Source organism: Amphibalanus amphitrite, unplaced genomic scaffold (assembly GCF_019059575.1).
Source record: "Amphibalanus amphitrite isolate SeventyFive unplaced genomic scaffold, NRLGWU_Aamphi_draft 000560F_arrow, whole genome shotgun sequence".
In the NCBI taxonomy this organism is placed as follows: domain Eukaryota; kingdom Metazoa; phylum Arthropoda; class Thecostraca; order Balanomorpha; family Balanidae; genus Amphibalanus; species Amphibalanus amphitrite.
In genome coordinates, this window is record NW_024882054.1 from 261,306 (window position 1) to 279,522 (window position 18,217).

The following is an 18,217-nucleotide window of genomic DNA, read 5'->3' on the forward strand; positions in this document are numbered from 1 at the left end:
TCCTGTTTTTCGCAACTGACTCACGCCGCAATCATTATGTTAACATAACATCTTCAGTACCTGCCTCGAATTTAGATACGCATCTTGCTGTGAAAGCAATAAGTAAATCAGGCTACAACTTTTCTACCATCAGGGGTTTAAAATCAAGCAGTTTGACTATGACAGCGCCGGACGGTTCCGTCTTTGCTCTGCGCAGCTTATCGCTCGATCGAATCGGGTCAAATCTGTGTGAAAGCTCAGAAATGAGGATATTAGAATTACTGTTAATGCGAATTTCATCTAACACAAGAGTGTGCCAACATTCCACTAACCTGCGTCATCGTGTAGGCTCTTGATCCAGGTTTTGGTTGGCGTGACTCCCATCTGCTCCCACAGCTTTTCGTTGGAGGAGTGCATGTCACTCGTTGCTGCCACCACCGACAGACCGATGCTCTCGAGGCGGACGATGACGTGCACCAGCTCGCCTGGCGTCATGGCTGAGTCCAGCTGGTAGTACAGGGTCTGTTTCCACGGCGAGCAAAGTCCCCGCACCATCAGTAGCTGCAGCTTCGAACCGCGCAATACTTGGTCGGCTGTGCTGTCGTAACAGTAGCGGCTGTCGAGCGACATCTCATCGAAGCTGATGACGCACAGACGGTCCATGTCGCTCATGTCAGTCGTGACAGCCTCAAGGACGGAAGCAGCGGCGTCCATCACACCGGGTGTGACGCGGAACGCGCGGGTCCAGCGAGACAGGGTGCTCGCGGAGGGCAGCGGAATCTTCAGCACACTTTGGGCGTACTTGTATCCCTTGCGCGTGAGGCACCGCAGGTTGGACACGTTTCCAGGAGACCAGCGGATCCGGCGCCCTGTCGCCGCCTGGCGCACTTGACCACGGGACAGAACCCCGGACTCTAGAAGACGGTCCAGCTGTCATCCTTTTTCGGTGGCGATACGCAGGCGGCGCTGAAGGCGCGACCTCTTCTCGTTCCGACACTTCCTGCTGAGCTTCCATAGGCGCTGTTGCATGTCATTCACCTCCCCTTCCAGGTGCACTACTTGCTCAAGAGGAGTGGTTTCCTCGAAGACGATCACTGGACAATCAGGTCCAGGATCTGATCCAGGCCGTTCCGGAGCAGGTCCAGGATCGCCGGTCGGACTGCCGCCGTCGCTGTCCCTGGAGGCGACAGAAAACAGTGAATGTCAAAACTGCTATGTAATATTTAAATTTATAAATTCTCCCGTTACCCGGCATTGCGCGATTGGATGGTAGGGGTCGGGGTGTACGCAACAAGCTCTGCTTAGCATTAGCACCAGCTCAATATACCAGAATTGGACACCCAAAATATTTGAGAGGTACCACTGGCTGGACACCCGAGAATTGGACACTGAACGCATAGCTACCTATCATCGATACCTATTCAATGTTCAAAAGGTCAAACAGGCATATCTTGAGGGAATATAGTGGTAAAAAGCTATATGATTCAACAATGATACTTACAACAAAATGATACACCAATGATACAACAAATAGGCGCACTTATGTATATTCCAGGAAAAGAAAACAACCCTTATTTTTGAAAACTTACTTTTAAAAGCACTTCACAAGATTTACCTCTGCCAGATATGTTTCCAATGACGGGCTCTAGGTAGGTAATTTTTGAATTCCTTGAGCACCATAGGAATTTACAAAACATTGCCTAAAGCTTGACTGTGAAAATCATAAAACTGTATTGTCAGTTTAGTCAAGCTGACAAGTTTGTGCTACAACCCAATCTCACATCATGTCAAAACAAATAGCATACCTCGACAGCTCTTGACCAGACCCTGCAGTGGTCAGCTCGTCACTCAGCTTCTTGAGGGACCGCTGCTGCAAACACCCATCTCGCTGTGCAGATGTCACCTCTTGTCTCCTGCAAGGAAATAATGATTTAATGAAGCAAAACAAATAACAATGTAAAGAACACTTCATTCTGTCAGCAGATCTAGCAGAGAAATAGATATGTTAACTGAGTTCTGTATGATCGCAAGATGTCTTAAAGGAAATAGTTCACTTTTAACATGGGGTTTTGAACTGGAATAGCAGTTTCGTAGCTTGAGCTGAGACTAGCACAAATCAGGAGCTTTTACGGCTCAATGATCACCCAAGACGAAGATATTCCATTTCTCGTTCCGAAAAGAGTGCCTTGCAGAGGAATGTGTGCCTTGCACAGGAATGCAGCCACGTCATCGTCAGCCAATCAGCATGCTGCTTACAGCCAATGCAGTATGCGTAGGTTTGAACTACGCGATATGATTGGTCAACGCGTAATAAGCTTCCGCGTCAAACATTATTTTGCGTAGAATATAGTTCGTCCAATATTAAAATATAGAAAAAAATTGTTTTAACAAAAAGGTTTTATTTTATTTCATGATCATTCTGAGCATAAAAAATCATAAATCAATAGCAAAATACTAATTTCAGGAAAGTGAACTGTTTCCTTTAAGTTACATTTAGGTCATAAGTGTCATAAGACAGATCTGAGCAAAAACTGAATTCGTAAGGAAAATTGGGCAACAAATGTTCTTGTGAGGTCATTTCAAAAGCATAACATTTAAAAAAGTACTTATCAATTCATACATAAAAGTATCAGTGCAAAGCGTAATGATGCTGATGCAGCCTGAAAATTTGCATTAACCCGCGCACCGACGGGGGGCGGATATCCGCCCCCCCCTGAGGTTTTACGCGAATAGCGGGAAAACCGCGGCGCGTAGCGCCGCGAAATTTGGTATGACTATTCCCTAATCAATTTTACACATGGTGTGCCAGTTTGAACCTCCTACCTTTCAAGGTCAGGTCACCAGGTCACTTTGAATGACCCAACCTCAAGTCACATTTTTGCAACTTTGTCACCGTGCCAGAGCTACAGTAGATGTCGGAGGCCTTTGAAAGTCGCAGGATGTTATTAGGTCATTAGTAGCTACAATTTGTATATCTCGGAATTTTGATATCGGTGACCTAAGGTCAGGTCAATTTCGCGACCTCCCCATTATAAGTCAATGGGGGAAAAATCAACTCCCTGTTTTTACCACTAAAACGGGTCGGAATGGCCCCATATACCATACATGACTTCATATACGATCAACCTTCACTACCTTGAGGTCTGTTTTGCTGTTGGGCAGCTGTGAGGTCATGTGACGTCATCAAAGGTCACCAAAGGTTTTTGGCCAATAACTCCGTACAGGAACAAGATACAGACGCGTGGATGGTCTCATTGTGTTCAGCTCGTCAAGACGCATCGAATGATATACATGATGACCTCGAGGTCACGTGACCTGAGGTCAACCTTTGACCTTGACCTTTCGAGGTCAACATATATATCATTCGATGCGGATTGACGAGAGGATCATGATGATGCCCTTAGTTTGTTCCTATCTTGACTAATTCGAAAGTTATTCGAGAAAAACTCTCCATATTTAGTGCCGCCATTTTGACTTTTTCGACCCCTGTGACGTCATCTTTGACCTGACCTGAAAATGACCTTAGTAAAAATTGTAGATCTTGACCGTGCGTATCCGATGCCGTTTACCGCTTGTCGCTATCTTGCTTCGTTCTCGAGATCTCAGGGGGGGGGCGGTCATCCGCCCCCCCCCCCGTCGGTACTAAGTTGGCGCAGACCCCCGTCGGTGCGCGGGTTAAAAAGTCAAAGATAATACTAATTACCTACTCAGTACCTGCTATAAACAATTAACTATTAAGTGACAAATTTGTGAACTATGAACAATAATAAAACGTGAAATATCCTAATCGTATAGCGGACATTTCAGGTACCTACTGCCAGTTATTTGTGAAGAGTTGTTAGACTCGCCTATTTTGTTTTCCAACAAAGGATAAGTACCACCTGGACTCTGGAGAATACCTCATTGCGTCATTGATGCATCGCTTACACATCCTTCTTATTAGCTGGCTCAGCTATCAACTATCAGCTATCAGTTATCAGCTATACCCGCCTTGAGTTGATAATCATAGGTTCAAGGTTTCATAGCCGGCCATATACACATGTTTTGGTATTATAGCTTTTTTGAGGCATCTCATGAGATGCGAGATCTGTCGACGCTAGCAACTTTCTGGCAAACTCCTCAGAAAAAGTGACTAAGTTTATTCTAAAAAGTGACCTACACGTTCGTACAGTCTCTGTTAACTAAGGAGGATTTTATACCAATGTAAATGATAATAAAAATGGGAAATTTTGAGTGGAAATTTTGAGTGGAATATAGAGAAGAAAACATCCAAACAAACATATCCAGCAAATGATCATATCCATGATTACCCATATTTTTGACGTGTTGTATGTTTTTGGTTTGCAGATTGTGTAACTGTTCAACTCACCTGTTGGGGTTCCCTACTACTTGCCGAGCGCAGCCATATGGGATAGTTCAGGATGGAATGAGCCTGAGGGAGGGAACCCACAAGGAAGGAACTGTTGTATTTTTGTTGGTTTGTAGGTTATGTTGGGTTATGTTAGGTAAGATTTGTTTTGTTTCTGATTTATTATTCTCCAGGTAGCGCCTGTCCTTTGTTGGACAAATGAAACACGCATGGGCCGAGCATCTGAGACAAGATGACTGACAAAAATAAGAATAAAATCATTGAAATATACCTATGCAAAACTGTAAATTAACCCGGCAGTTGCTGGGGTATTTCGCCACCCACCGTTTGCTGGGGGGGGGGGGGGGGGCGTTAAACGCCCCCAGCCGATAACTCGAGAACCAATAGGCGCAGCGAAACGCACGAGGCGGCAAACGAAAGAGCGCGACGAGACGCTTCAGATGAGTACTTTAAAGTTGAATTTTGAGGTCACAGGTCGGGTCAAGGTCAGGTCAAACACCTGAAATCGGGCTTTCAGTAGCATGGACTTCAGGACTTCGCAATGGGCGCCTCTCGTCATAAACTCTGTCCAAACGGTGCACAATCCATCATATAAGGCTTACAAGAGTGTCAGCTCCATGTCGGGGTCAGTCAAGCATAGGTCAGGGTCAAGGTCAGGTCAACCGGGTAGGCACATATCCCCGAAAATCAAAACTAATATTCGCAGCCTGTGACACATGTTTGATAGGTAATTTGGGGCGTAGAACACGATGGTGACATTCATTTTATCATATGTGTACGTGTTTGGCTCAAAAAGTTCAATTTAAGAAATGCATGTATCATGGTCGTGAAGTAGTCACGAAAAATTGCCAAGATTCAGTTCAAGATTATGGAAAATGCGGAACAATAATCAATAATCGAAGATAGCCATTCGATTGATCATGGTATTGGCAGTCTAATGGCGTTTACGGCATGTCTGTATGTCTATTCTGTGATTTTATATGATTTTTTGAACATATGCCGTTTTTGGTCGAAAACTCAGAAATCATGACGTCACTAAAACCTCGATATCTTAAAAATTTCCCGACCGATTTTTTTGAAACTTTGTCACAATAAACTTCAATAAATTCCCTACAGGTACCCAAAATTTGGCGCGCCTGCGGCGCGCCGTTTTTATGCTACGGCCCGGCGAAAAAAGTGGGGGCGTTTAACGCCCCCCAGCAACTCGCGGGTTAAATGATATTCCATGCAGCTTGCCTGAAGGTTGATGACGGCAATTTGATGGACGGTACTGCTCCAGCCTTCAGCTTGGGCTTCAACTTCACATTTGATGGCATGACAGATCGCTGAACTTTGAAGGAATCATCCAGGTCATCATCCAAAAAATGTTTCCCACGCACTCGGGCAGTCTTGAGTTTGACATTGATTTTGTCCTTTCTGGCGCACCTATGCTGATGCATCCATTCTGATTTCAAGTTACTGATTTTGGGGAATGAAAAGAATATGAGTCCTATTCCTAGAGTTGTTGAAACACTTTGAAACGGCGCAGTGTGGCATGCTGACTCACAAACACTTAAAACACTCACTTAAACCAAGCAAAGTAATAACGATCTAACAAATATAAGTATTTCACAACTGTTGAGCCGACACCGATCAAAATCCAGAGAAGAAGAACGGCTGCAAGAAGAGAGAGCAGGCGCAAAGTAAACAATTTTAAAAATGGCGGCGGAACGCGCCACTAAACGTAACAATTGCGCAGAAGCTGTCGATATTGTGACGTCATTAGTCACATTTTTGCCTATGGAGTAACACAAGCACGACACCCCCCTGGGTCAGTAAGATTTTTCCTACATGCCGCATACCTGCTAAGTAGTTTCGACAGGTTTTGGTGACACTTTTATACAATTGTTTTGTCCATAATTTCGAAACAGTGATTGCGCTACTGCTGTGGATAAAGATTTGAAGGAAATTTATAGAAGAAAATGCATCAAAATACCTCAATTCAAAAAGAATCGCGTCTGAAAATATCAACTCAGAATGGCACAACAATTGGATATCCTAGGAACATCATACATGAATAATTTGCCACGACATAAGAACAAGAAGAAGGTATAATGTATAATATTCCTAGTGATTAAACGTGAATTTTCCAGTGCTCTTGCAAGAATATTTTCTTTATTTTTGTAATCGTACTTTGTTGATGACCTATGGCTAAACTTTCGTGAAATACATAATATTTTCCATATTTTACATGATTGTTTCGAGGAAAGGACTACAACTGTCAAATAATAACGCAATAACTTAGGCCCAAGGTATCAGTGGACATATCAAACGAAGATAAGAAACAAGCGATAACGGATTTCGATTAACCCGCGACCTGGTGGGGGGGCTATTTTTTGCCCCCCCCCTCCAGACTTTTCGTTATATCTCGAGAACCGCTACGCCGATCGTCACCAAACTTTCAGTACCCTCCCGGACATCAATTTTACACATTGTGACCAAAATTTTTTTTCCAAAGGCTATGATAGGTTGGCCGAAAATGACGTCAGAGTGACGTCATGTTCTGCCGTTTTCGACCCAAAAAAGGGTTTCGCGGGAAGAGCTGTCAGGCCTATAGCTTTGCAAACACAGAAAAATGATAGAGACATAAAAGCTGTAGAATTGACAGGGCTACAAAACTGCTATCTCGGATTTTTGAAATTTTTGAATTTTGACCCTCAAAAATCAAAACATAAATTTTTTGGATAAAATAATCGAAAAATCCAAAAAGTTTTTTGAATTTCGCAAAAACCGGAATATATGTGATAGTCCTTAGCGCCTTCCATCCACATACCAAATTTGAGATTGATACCTCTTTTTTTGGCGAAGTTATAGCGAAAAAACTGTTCAAAATTGATGACGTCAAATTTTCAAACTCAATTTTTAGCAATTCTAGACCCCGTAGCGCAAAACAAAGACCACCATTAGACTCCTCGTGACGAGCTGCATCGAATCAAACCCATTTTATGCAAAACTATCAACTTTAAGATTTGACCTTTTTTGGCCTGACCTTGACCTGACCTTGACCTGAACTTCACCAGAAAGTGATCTAAGCCGTACCTGATAGTCTTATAACCAACACCATTGAGTTGGAAATGAAAAAATTGGCCATAAAACATGCATCACACAACCTTAGTAAAGTTGGGCTCATGTGACCTGACCTGTGACCCTTGGTGACCTGACCTGTGACCTGACCTAGTATTGTCAGTGACCTCTAATAGCAACATATCTACTAGGCAACTGACGCCCTATCGCTGATTCTCGACAAAATGCGTTTTCCTCGGTGTTATAGCGCATTCCCTAGAGGACCCGTGAACGGTGAAACATTTCATCTTTGACCTGACCTGTGACGTCATCGGTGACTCCGAGGTCAATGAAATTTGGTTTCCCTTGACAAATTTGACAGGCCTTTCGAACGCCGTTTGAATTTTGCGGATCCGTCCAGTAGTTTCGGAGATACGAGGGGGGCAAAAAATAGCCCCCCCCCCCACCTAGCCTTTCTCATAAACATTTTTTACTATTACTGGTGTATAGTAGAATAGTGATTTCAAGTTTACTAATCACTGTTGCCCTCTGTCTTATAAACAATAGTGAAAAGTAATTAGTAAAAGAGTAAGATTTCGGAGCTCAGTAACGCTTGAAAACGAGTCATGGGACCTCCGTGTGGAAGATATCCTTTTAATTTTATTTTGATCGTCGAAATGCGGTAGACACCGCTGCAGTTCTGGCTATATATCTTGGTAGCTAGACCAATGATCGGCACGGGACCAGCACCCACGTTAACGTATCGATAATTGAACGAGCTATCAAATAACATCGATTTATGCCATGAAGGCACCGGCGAATGTTTGATGAATCATGCGATTTGGAGATAGCTGGCGCAACTAGATATTGTTTTCGATGGAAGGGGGTCAGAGTTTTTAACCCTCGCACCGACGGGGGGGGCGGATATCCGCCCCCCTGAGGTTTTTGCGCCGCGAAATTTGGTATGACTATAACATCATCAATTTTACACATGGTGTGCAAGGTTGAACCTCCTACCTTTTAAGGTCAGATCACCAGGTCACTTTGAATGACCCAACCTCAAGTCACTTTTTTGCAACTTTGTCACCGTGCCAGAGCTACAGTAGATGTCGGAGGCCTTTGAAAGTCGCAGGATATTATTAGGTCATTAGTAGCTACAATTTGTATATCTCGGAATTTTGATATCGGTGACCTAAGGTCAGGTCAATTTCGCGACCTCCCCATTATAAGTCAATGGGGGAAAAATCAACTCCCTGTTTTTACCACTAAAACGGGTCGGAATGGCCCCATATACCAAATACCATACATGACTTCATATACGATCAACCTTCACTACCTTGAGGTCTGTTTTGCTGTTGGGCAGCTGTGAGGTCATGTGACGGACCATCAAAGGTCACCAAAGGTTTTTGGCCAATAACTCCGTACAGGAACAAGATACAGACGCGTGGATGGTCTCATTGTGTTCAGCTTGTCAAGACGCATCGAATGATATACATGATGACCTCGAGGTCACGTGACCTGAGGTCAACCTTTGACCTTGACCTTTCGAGGTCAACATATATATCATTCGATGCGGATTGACGAGAGGATCACGATGATGCCCTTAGTTTGTTCCTATCTTGACTAATTCGAAAGTTATTCGAGAAAAACTCTCCACATCTAGCGCCGCCATTTTGACTTTTTCGACCCCTGTGACGTCATCTTTGACCTGACCTGAAAATGACCGTAGTAAAAATTGTAGATCTTGGCCGTGCGTATCCGATGCCGTTTACCGCTTGTCGCTATCTTGCTTCGTTCTCGAGATCTCAGGGGGGGGGGGCGGTCATCCGCCCCCCCCCCGTCGGTGCGAAGTTGGCGCAGACCCCCGTCGGTGCGCGGGTTAAAGCAGGCCCCCACGGCACACCCACTTTTAAAATATTTCAGTATTCCGTGCGCACTGTGCTTCTTGCCATTAAGTTAAGGATCCCTGCAAGCATGTTGGTTTTGACTTTTGACCTAAATTGGCTCGAGCTCAATTTTTTAGGTCGAGATTTATTTTGCTGAGACCTTTCGTCTGGTCACTAACATTTCATTTTCGGTAGCTGCTTCATTTACAGAGCAATGCAAAGGAAAGGGAAACACCCCGGACCTGGGCACTGGATTGGACTAGACTTTGGGTTGGATTTCCCTGGCTCGGCTAGCCTAGTCCGTACCACATCTGTACGCGGCTTTAAAAAATGCACATCACATTTCAGTTGCATGTATTTCGTTGTAGTTACATATTCACATGGTTATATGATTATATCCGATCCCACTCGTCGTAGCTGACCGTCACCTACAACGCTGCTTGTAGGTGGGCATACGAGAACGTCGCACACAATAGCCCCAGTGGATGGCATCACAGTGCATATGTAATGCATGACTCCTTCCGACCAACCGGTACAGTCATTAGAAGATCTAGAAGTCATTTGATATGCTGGGGGAGGCATGCTCCCCAATAATGTGCTTCATTTTTGCTTTTTCAAAAATTTCTCGGATTGTGATATATCATGCCTATTTGTGCTGTTTAAATCAAACTTCTTATAAAAGTTGTTGGTTTTCCTCTCAATACCAGGAAACATGCGTAAGTTCATACTTTGGGGGCGCTGCAGAGGGGGACAAATACTCCAACGTGCCCCTGGAACCATCAGTGGTCACGGCGGTGAGCGCTATTTTGCTTCAAGTTGCATCTAAGTGTTCAGCACCCACAAAGTATTCAGCATCGTATTTGTTTTGTACTCACAAGACCAAGTATGTTTTTTTTTTCAGTTCAGGTTCAGGTTCAAGTAGTAGGCTAATGTTGGACTTGCGTTTATTCTATGCCGACATCGAAAATGCTTCGGTTACTGGGTATTGCTTTATCATGTTTCAGTTGATAGCCCGTTGTCCGTGTGTCTTGTCCTTTTTCAGTTAATGTCTCTCCTTCAATGAAAATCCATCGCAGTTCCCATTTTGAACGTTTCGAACATATCTCCACTTCACATTAGCTTGCCAGAAACACGCTTGACCTCATTCAGTTTGCCAGGATGGAGAGCCAACTTTTCATATGATTTAACGTGAGGTTTTAGCAACAATAGATGTTTTTAAAGAAAAAAATGAAGTTTGTTATTTGTCAATAAAAGGCTTATGCCGAAAACTCAGGACATGCATTAAGACATTAAGTACATTTAAAGCTAAAAGCAAAACTCGTCAGCTGTTTTACTGCAAGGTAGAGCAAGGGTGAAATTGACAGCACGAAAGCAAACGTCATTCGACTTTTTTACTACGGCACGTGCTTTTATGAAACACAACCCAGGATCTTCCTACTGGTCACCAGTAAAACTGTGCTATAGTAACCTAGTAAATTTGCAACTCTAGGTAAAAGTAATTTTTGCTTTATGAAACAGAATTTTACTGGTCAGCAGTAAAATCGTGCTTTTTACTATTATGTAAAATGACGATAATAACTCAAGTTTATTGTACAAGACAAAGCTTTCGATACATAAAGTATCTTGATCACTGTCAATGAGATGTAGAATATTTGAAAATTCACAAATAACAAAAACCGACGCAAGTCGTTGCATTTCTTTCTTCCTAACATGTGACATTCACCCTATGACACTTTCACTGCTAATTTTGCTGCTATGCTAGACCATGTAATAAACCCGTTTCTTGTGTTGAACGTATTTCTTGACATGATATGAGCCGCTTCGAGACATTTTCGTTTTCGTTTCTTCATATTTCGTTCCAATATTTTGGTATCGTCCCACTTCGGCAGGTGCTGGCATTCATCTATGTGTAGTACGATCGCATTGGAAGTCCGGTGAAATTTGACATCGCTCTTATGTTCCTGTAATCGCGTTTTTAATCCCCTTCCTGTCTCGCCTACGTAAGTCTTATAACACCCCGAACAAGGCACTTCGTAAACAATGCTCTTCTCGGAGCCTTCGTTTTTCAAGAAAAGAGAAAAACGAAGGCTCCGAGAAGAGCATTGTTTACGAAGTGCCTTGTTCGGGGTGTTATAAGACTTACGTAGGCGAGACAGGAAGGGGATTAAAAACGCGATTACAGGAACATAAGAGCGATGTCAAATTTCACCGGACTTCCAATGCGATCGTACTACACATAGATGAAATGCCAGCACCTGCCGAAGTGGGACGATACCAAAATATTGGAACGAAATATGAAGAAACGAAAACGAAAATGTCTCGAAGCGGCTCATATCATGTCAAGAAATACGTTCAACACAAGAAACGGGTTTATTACATGGTCTAGCATAGCAGCAAAATTAGCAGTGAAAGTGTCATAGGGTGAATGTCACATGTTAGGAAGAAAGAAATGCAACGACTTGCGTCGGTTTTTGTTATTTGTGAATTTTCAAATATTCTACATCTCATTGACAGTGACAGTGATACTTTATGTATCGAAAGCTTTGTCTTGTACAATAAACTTGAGTTATTATCGTCATTTTACATCTGTCATGGATTCGTTACAATTTTTACTATTACTTTTTACTAGACAAAGCTGTTGTGTCACGAAATGCGAAGCGCCCCCTGCGTTCTGATCATGTTTTATTTGACATTTTTATTTGTCCTGCTTTCTAGAAAGGGTACAATTGGAAATTGTGAATCTATATTTTTCAGTTACCAGTGTTTAGTTCAAGTTTGAGTAAATTAGCAAAATTGTGCATATATTAGAATCTTGAGCTGGGTAAGGCGTCAAACTCTTTGAAACCATTTGGATAGTCTTGATTATTTAAGTGTGGACTGAGTTACTCTGGTTATTGGTGTCCAGACAGTGTGAAAATAAATCAGGACAGTGTTATCCAGTGCGTGTTCAAACCCACAAGCCCACAAGATTCTACAGTTTCAAAGAGTGCCATGGCCACGTCAAGCCGTTCCCTGTCTGATTTGAGACGAAAACGCGGACAGGACATGGCAGCATTAAAACGGGTTCGGCGAAGAGGATTAGTGCTTTTAGAAATCAATGGAACACGTGCCGAACTCTGGTCCATCCTTAAGGAGTTAGATGATGCACTAAGAAAATTACAAGACTCGAACTGGAATTACTTCGACCGGATTTCCGACGACGAATTCGAAAGAGAGCGAGCCGAGCGATACGAGGGAGACGCTACAGATAAATGTACAGAGTTACAAGATATGATTCTCGCCCGGCTACGCGACGAACAAAACGATGCAAGCATCCATGACCGCAAGACGATGGCTGCAAGAGTTAGGTACTGCATATGGATCCGTTGAATCTTCATCAGACGTGACTCGACAGCGAAAAGGAAACGAAGACGAAAACGTAAGAAGCGATAGTAGCGAAGACGAACAAAGGCGACTGCGACAAAACACGAAACGAAATTACGAATCAACCCACGAACGATATAGCGATATAAACGAGCCCCGATTCAACGAAGACGAAGCTCAAAGCCGAATAGACAACGAGAAGCGACGGCACATACGAACGAACGAAAATCACCGGCATTCCACGCCAATGTTCCGCCAGTGTCTACCCCGATTGGAATTAGAGACTTTTAGTGGCGACGTTTCAGACTGGCCGAGGTGGTATTCTCTATTCAAATCCCTTGTCGACGAGCAACCGTTATCTACTGATGAGAAAATGGCTCACCTGCAAAATTCTGTGACCGGTTTGGCACGCCACACCATTGGAGGTATGTTGTATGACGGAGGATTGTATCATGACGCACTAGCTGCGCTAAAGGATCGTTTCGGTAGAGATGAGGACATTATTCACGCGAATTTAACCCGAGTTTTTGCCGCTCCTTCGCCTACTTATCTTGACCCGCGCAGTCTCGAGCAGTTCCATGGGGCTCTCCACTGCGCAGTAACGGTTTTACAAAATATGGGATATGAGGGTGACCTGTGTTCAACAGAAAATCTACGCCGCGCAGTTCAGAAGCTACCGTCCGAAATGAAGAGAGATTGGGGAGAATATGCCATTGATATACACAAACCAAATTTAATTCATCTCGACAAATGGTTGCAAAGACAAGTGCGTATCGCCTTAAATTACGCTGCGGTTTCAAATGTAAGTGCAAGGCGAATGACAATGCTGGCCGATACACACCGTGTGCTTAAAAATAATAGGACTACTCTGACAACAGAAGCTTCAGCGGCGGTCCCGAGGGACTGCCCATGCTGCAAGATTGGTATACACCAGCTAGATGAATGTTCATCGTTCATCCAGATGAATGTTCGGGCAAGAGCTCAGTTTGTGTTTGCAAACCGACGATGTTTTTCCTGCCTAAAGAAAGGTCATCTGGCAAGATACTGTAGGCACAAAGAAGAATGTGGAATCAATGGCTGCGATCAAAATCATCACAAATTACTGCACGACGAGTCGCGCGAAACCGAGGAAGAAAATCAAGAACAGAGAGCGGTAGCGTGTCTGCAGAAACACATTGGAGGCATCGGGCCATCTCGGCGTTCGAAGAAATTTCAGCTGCGTTTGCGCCCATTGACTGGGGAGGACGATGAAGAAATTTTGGTCTCTGAAGCATTCTCCGTTCCTGGTGTATATATTAGAACACCAACTTTTTCGGCAAGAGATATGTCCCGGTGGAAACATTTACAAGATTTGCCCATCCCGGATTGTACACAGGGAAAAATTGAAGTACTTCTCGGTGCAAACGTCTTGGAAGCCGTATTGCAGAAAGAAGTACGAGTTGGGGATGTTGGTCAGCCAGTTGCTATACGTACAGCGTTTGGCTGGACAATCACAGGTTCAGTTACTGACTTTATCCCGGAAACGACCAGAGAAGTAATGTGCATTGAGCATACGGACGGAGATGAACAGCTTGTAGAAATTATACGACAATGGTGGGCGACAGAATCATTTGGGACGCTCTCCGGGGGTGACAATTCAAGCCGGGAGGACACCATAGCTCAAGCGCTGTTGGAAAGTACCGCTAAGAAATGTGGAGATCGGTATGAAGTTGGTATTTTGTGGCGAAACCCAGAGGTTACTATGCCCCAAAACAAAATCATGGCGGTCCGAAGGCTACAGTCGCTCGAGAAAAACCTACTGCGCCATCCTGAAAAGGCAAAGGCCTATCAGGAAGCCGTACAAAGCTACATTGAAAAGGGCCATGCCCGCAAGGTACCTAAGGAAGAGCTGAATGGTAATTCCAGTCGGAAACGTTGGTTCCTCCCGCATCACGCGGTGACAAACCCGAATAAGAAGAAAATTCGAGTCGTCTTTGATGCAGCTGCAGTTTATCATGGGAAGTCATTGAACAGCGAGCTCTTAAAGGGACCAGATCTCTTGCAAAATCTGACTGGGATATTACTCAGGTTTCGCCAGGAGAAGATAGCCTTGGTGGCCGACATAGAGCAAATGTTTCACCAGATTCGCATCATTGAAGATGACCAACCTGCAATGAGCTTTCTCTGGCGAAATTTAGACACTTTCAGGGAGCCTGAAGTATATAAAATGACCGTGAGTGTTTTCGGGATGAAATGCAGTCCGGCTATTGCGAGTTACGTCCTGCGCAAAACAGCAGAAGACCATTATGACGGAACGCTCCTCTCAGCAGCTGCTGTTCTGGCAGTGAAACAAAACTTTTACATGGATGACTTTTTGAGATCCGAGTCAGACATGGAAACAGCGGTAAAATTGCAAAGGGAAGTTACCAGGCTAGTGGCACGGGGAGGATTTCGTTTCACAAAATGGGTTAGTAATAGCGCTGGAGTTTTGAGGCAAATAGATGTTGTAGAGCGCGCTCACCCAGATCCTGAGGCATACAAGGACGACATGCACCAAGAACGGGCGCTTGGCTGCGTTTGGTTTCCGTCAAGAGACGTTCTTGGAATCCCGTCCCAAATTTGTGTGACATCTCTGACGAAGCGAGGCCTTCTGCAGGGAGTCGCATCAATTTTCGATCCTCTTGGCATCGTCTCACCGTTCACGTTGAAGGCCAAGTTGCTGATTCAGAGGCTCTGGGCCTTGAAGTATGCATGGGATGATCAGTTGACGGGTGATGAATTAGAAGAATGCGAGCATTGGCTGTCGCAAGCAAAGCACTTGCGCGAAGTTCAAGGACTCGAGTGCGAGCTCTATCGCAGCGAGTTGCATGTATTTTGCGACGCAAGTGAGAACGGCTTTGCTGCTGTCGCATACATTCGCATCATTTCAGCGCAAGGAAAACAGACAAGTTCCTTTGCAATGTCACGCGCTCGACTCGCACCCCTCAAACAGCTCACGATAGTGAGACTGGAATTGCAGGCCGCCGTCCTGGCTGTGAGACTGGCTGACACGATAAAGCGAGAAATGACCTACACATTTGATGAAACTGTCTTCTGGAGTGACAGTAAGATAGTGCTGCATTATATTCAAAACGAAAGCCGTCGTTTCCACACGTTTGTTGCCAATAGAGTTTCCGAGATACATGGGTCGTCAAAGGTAGAAGAATGGCGTCACATCTCAGGAAAGGATAATCCCGCAGACGTCGGTTCCCGTGGAACATCTCTGTCAAAACTGAAAGACCTGAAGGTGTGGTGGAGAGGGCCAGAATTTTTGGAGGTCGATAGGGACAAGTGGCCGGTACGGTCTTCGGTGACTCCTGATCTTGACCCTGCTGACGTAGAGGTGAAGGTACCGCCGGTGGTGGTCGCTGTGCTCACCACCAATACCCAACGCAAACTGCTAGACACGGAACGATTTTCATCCTACACCAAATACAGAAGAATTTTTGCTTGGGTCATACGGTTTGTGGAAAAGCTAAAAGCAAAGAAGAAACAAACCGAAATACCCAACTCCAGCTTCCTATCAAGTGCCGAGATGGAGAAGGCAGAATTTCATATAATTCGCGAAGATCAGATATGCCATGTTCCTGGTGTGACCCACATGTCACCTTACGTGGACCCGCAAGGTATTCTGCGGGTTGGCGGTCGTCTCGGTCGCGCCCCGGTGCCACATCCTGCCAAACACCCGATCATTATGTCGCCAAGGAGTGATCTGACGCGACTCATAGTGCGCGATATTCATGAGCGGCTCATGCACTCTGGCCTCCAGCACACCCTGAACGAATTCAGATTGCGGTTCTGGATGCCAAAAGCAAGAGGAGCAATTAAGAAGATAATCTACGGGTGCAGCTACTGCAGAAATCGCCGGTCACGCCCTACGGCTCCGCTGATGTCCGCTCTTCCTGACGTCCGGTTTGATCAGAGCTGTCCGTTTAGTTCTGTAGGGATTGACTACTTTGGTCCCCTTCTGGTGCGCAAATTCAGGAAGACGGAGAAACGATTTGTACTCCTCGTAACTTGCTTGGCGACACGCGCACTGCACCTGGAATTAGCTGCTGGGTTAGACACCGATTCATTTCTGCTAGCACTGCGCCGGTTCATCGCCAGAAGAGGAAAGCCTAAAATCATTTGCTCTGACAGGGGAACCAACTTCGTTGGCGGTGAAAAGGAAATCCGCAACGAAATCGAGACATGGAATGAGGGTCAAATTACGGATTACCTGAGTCAGAGGCACATCGAGTGGAAATGGAACCCCCCAGCATCACCCCACATGGGGGGAGTATGGGAACGACTGGTGGCGTCCGTCAAAAGAGCACTTAGGGTCGTGCTTGGAAGCCAATGTGTTGCAGAAGACGTACTCCACACGACGCTCGTGGAAGTGGAATATATGCTGAATGGAAGGCCGCTGACTTATGTCAGTTCCGATGAGCGTGACCCTGAAGCATTGACCCCGAACCATTTCCTGCTGGGATCCTCCGACACCGGTGCGGGCTTGCCCCCTGGCGTCTTCAGTGAGCGCGATCTCATCGGAACACGACGATGGCGACAAGCCCAACTTCTCACAGACCACGTATGGAAAAGATGGCGAAAGGAATACTTACCAACACTGCTCTCCCGACAAAAATGGCAGAGTGAAACTGATAACTTACAACTGGGTGCTGTCGTCTTAATTGTAGACGAGAATACACCCAGGGGACTGTGGCCCCTCGCCAGGGTGGTAAAGGTCTACCCAAGTACTGACGGCAGAGTTCGCTCTGCTGACGTGAAGACCGCCAACGGCGTCTACAGGCGCCCCGTAAACAAGCTCTGCCTGCTGGAAGCTCCGAGTAATGACTAGAGCGGGGTCGTTCGGACATCTGAGTGTTCCTGGTGCCACGACCGAGTGTTCCTGACGTCACACTTCACGGCTGAGTGTTCCTGACGTCACACTGGGGGGAGTGTTGTGTCACGAAATGCGAAGCGCCCCCTGCGTTCTGATCATGTTTTATTTGACATTTTTATTTGTCCTGCTTTCTAGAAAGGGTACAATTGGAAATTGTGAATCTATATTTTTCAGTTACCAGTGTTTAGTTCAAGTTTGAGTAAATTAGCAAAATTGTGCATATATTAGAATCTTGAGCTGGGTAAGGCGTCAAACTCTTTGAAACCATTTGGATAGTCTTGATTATTTAAGTGTGGACTGAGTTACTCTGGTTATTGGTGTCCAGACAGTGTGAAAATAAATCAGGACAGTGTTATCCAGTGCGTGTTCAAACCCACAAGCCCACAAGATTCTACAAAAGCTTTATGAGAAAGGCTACAGGTCGCGTTATAAACAGACCCCACCAGGGCGCGGGTTAATAGGAGCATATCTTGCCATAAATTTGGCTTTGTAACCAATACAAAGCATTTCAAAACCCTTGATAAGCAGAGCAGATATTTTTTTTACCAAAAAAATGTTAGTTTTCTAATTTTACGCGGCAAATATCATGCAAAAATGATGCCAATTATACATTCCCTATCACTTATACCTCTGGGCTAATGTGATAAACTGTAGTTTAGAGGTCATTGCCCTGGGCAG

At 44.8% G+C, this 18,217-nt stretch overlaps 2 protein-coding genes across 2 annotated transcripts in view; one reads left to right on the forward strand and one right to left on the reverse strand.

Moving 5' to 3' along the window:
- Positions 1–18,217, forward strand: part of LOC122393880 (dimethylglycine dehydrogenase, mitochondrial-like) — a gene marked incomplete at its 3' end in the record, with an annotated part of 355,513 nt that overhangs the window by 162,564 nt on the left and 174,732 nt on the right. The gene's annotated exons all lie outside the window — the stretch shown is intronic.
- Positions 817–6,100, reverse strand: LOC122393874. Its single transcript, XM_043390315.1, has 3 exons — positions 5,585–6,100; positions 1,785–1,892; positions 817–1,156 (listed from the first exon to the last, which is right to left on the reverse strand). The coding sequence occupies exons 1-3, from the start codon at positions 5,785–5,787 to the stop codon at positions 913–915; spliced, it is 555 nt and encodes a 184-aa protein (XP_043246250.1). The 5' UTR covers positions 5,788–6,100; the 3' UTR covers positions 817–912.

Excerpts from the sequence above, each read along its gene's own strand:
- LOC122393874 (XM_043390315.1), bottom strand. The coding sequence starts at position 5,787 with ATGCATCAGCATAGGTGCGCCAGAAAGGACAAAATCAATGTCAAACTC. Across the intron at positions 1,893-5,584 it reads TTGCCGTCATCAACCTTCAG|GAGACAAGAGGTGACATCTG; the intron begins GCAAGCTGCATG and ends ATTTCCTTGCAG. Across the intron at positions 1,157-1,784 it reads TCTGGTCAAGAGCTGTCGAG|GGACAGCGACGGCGGCAGTC; the intron begins GTATGCTATTTG and ends TGTCGCCTCCAG.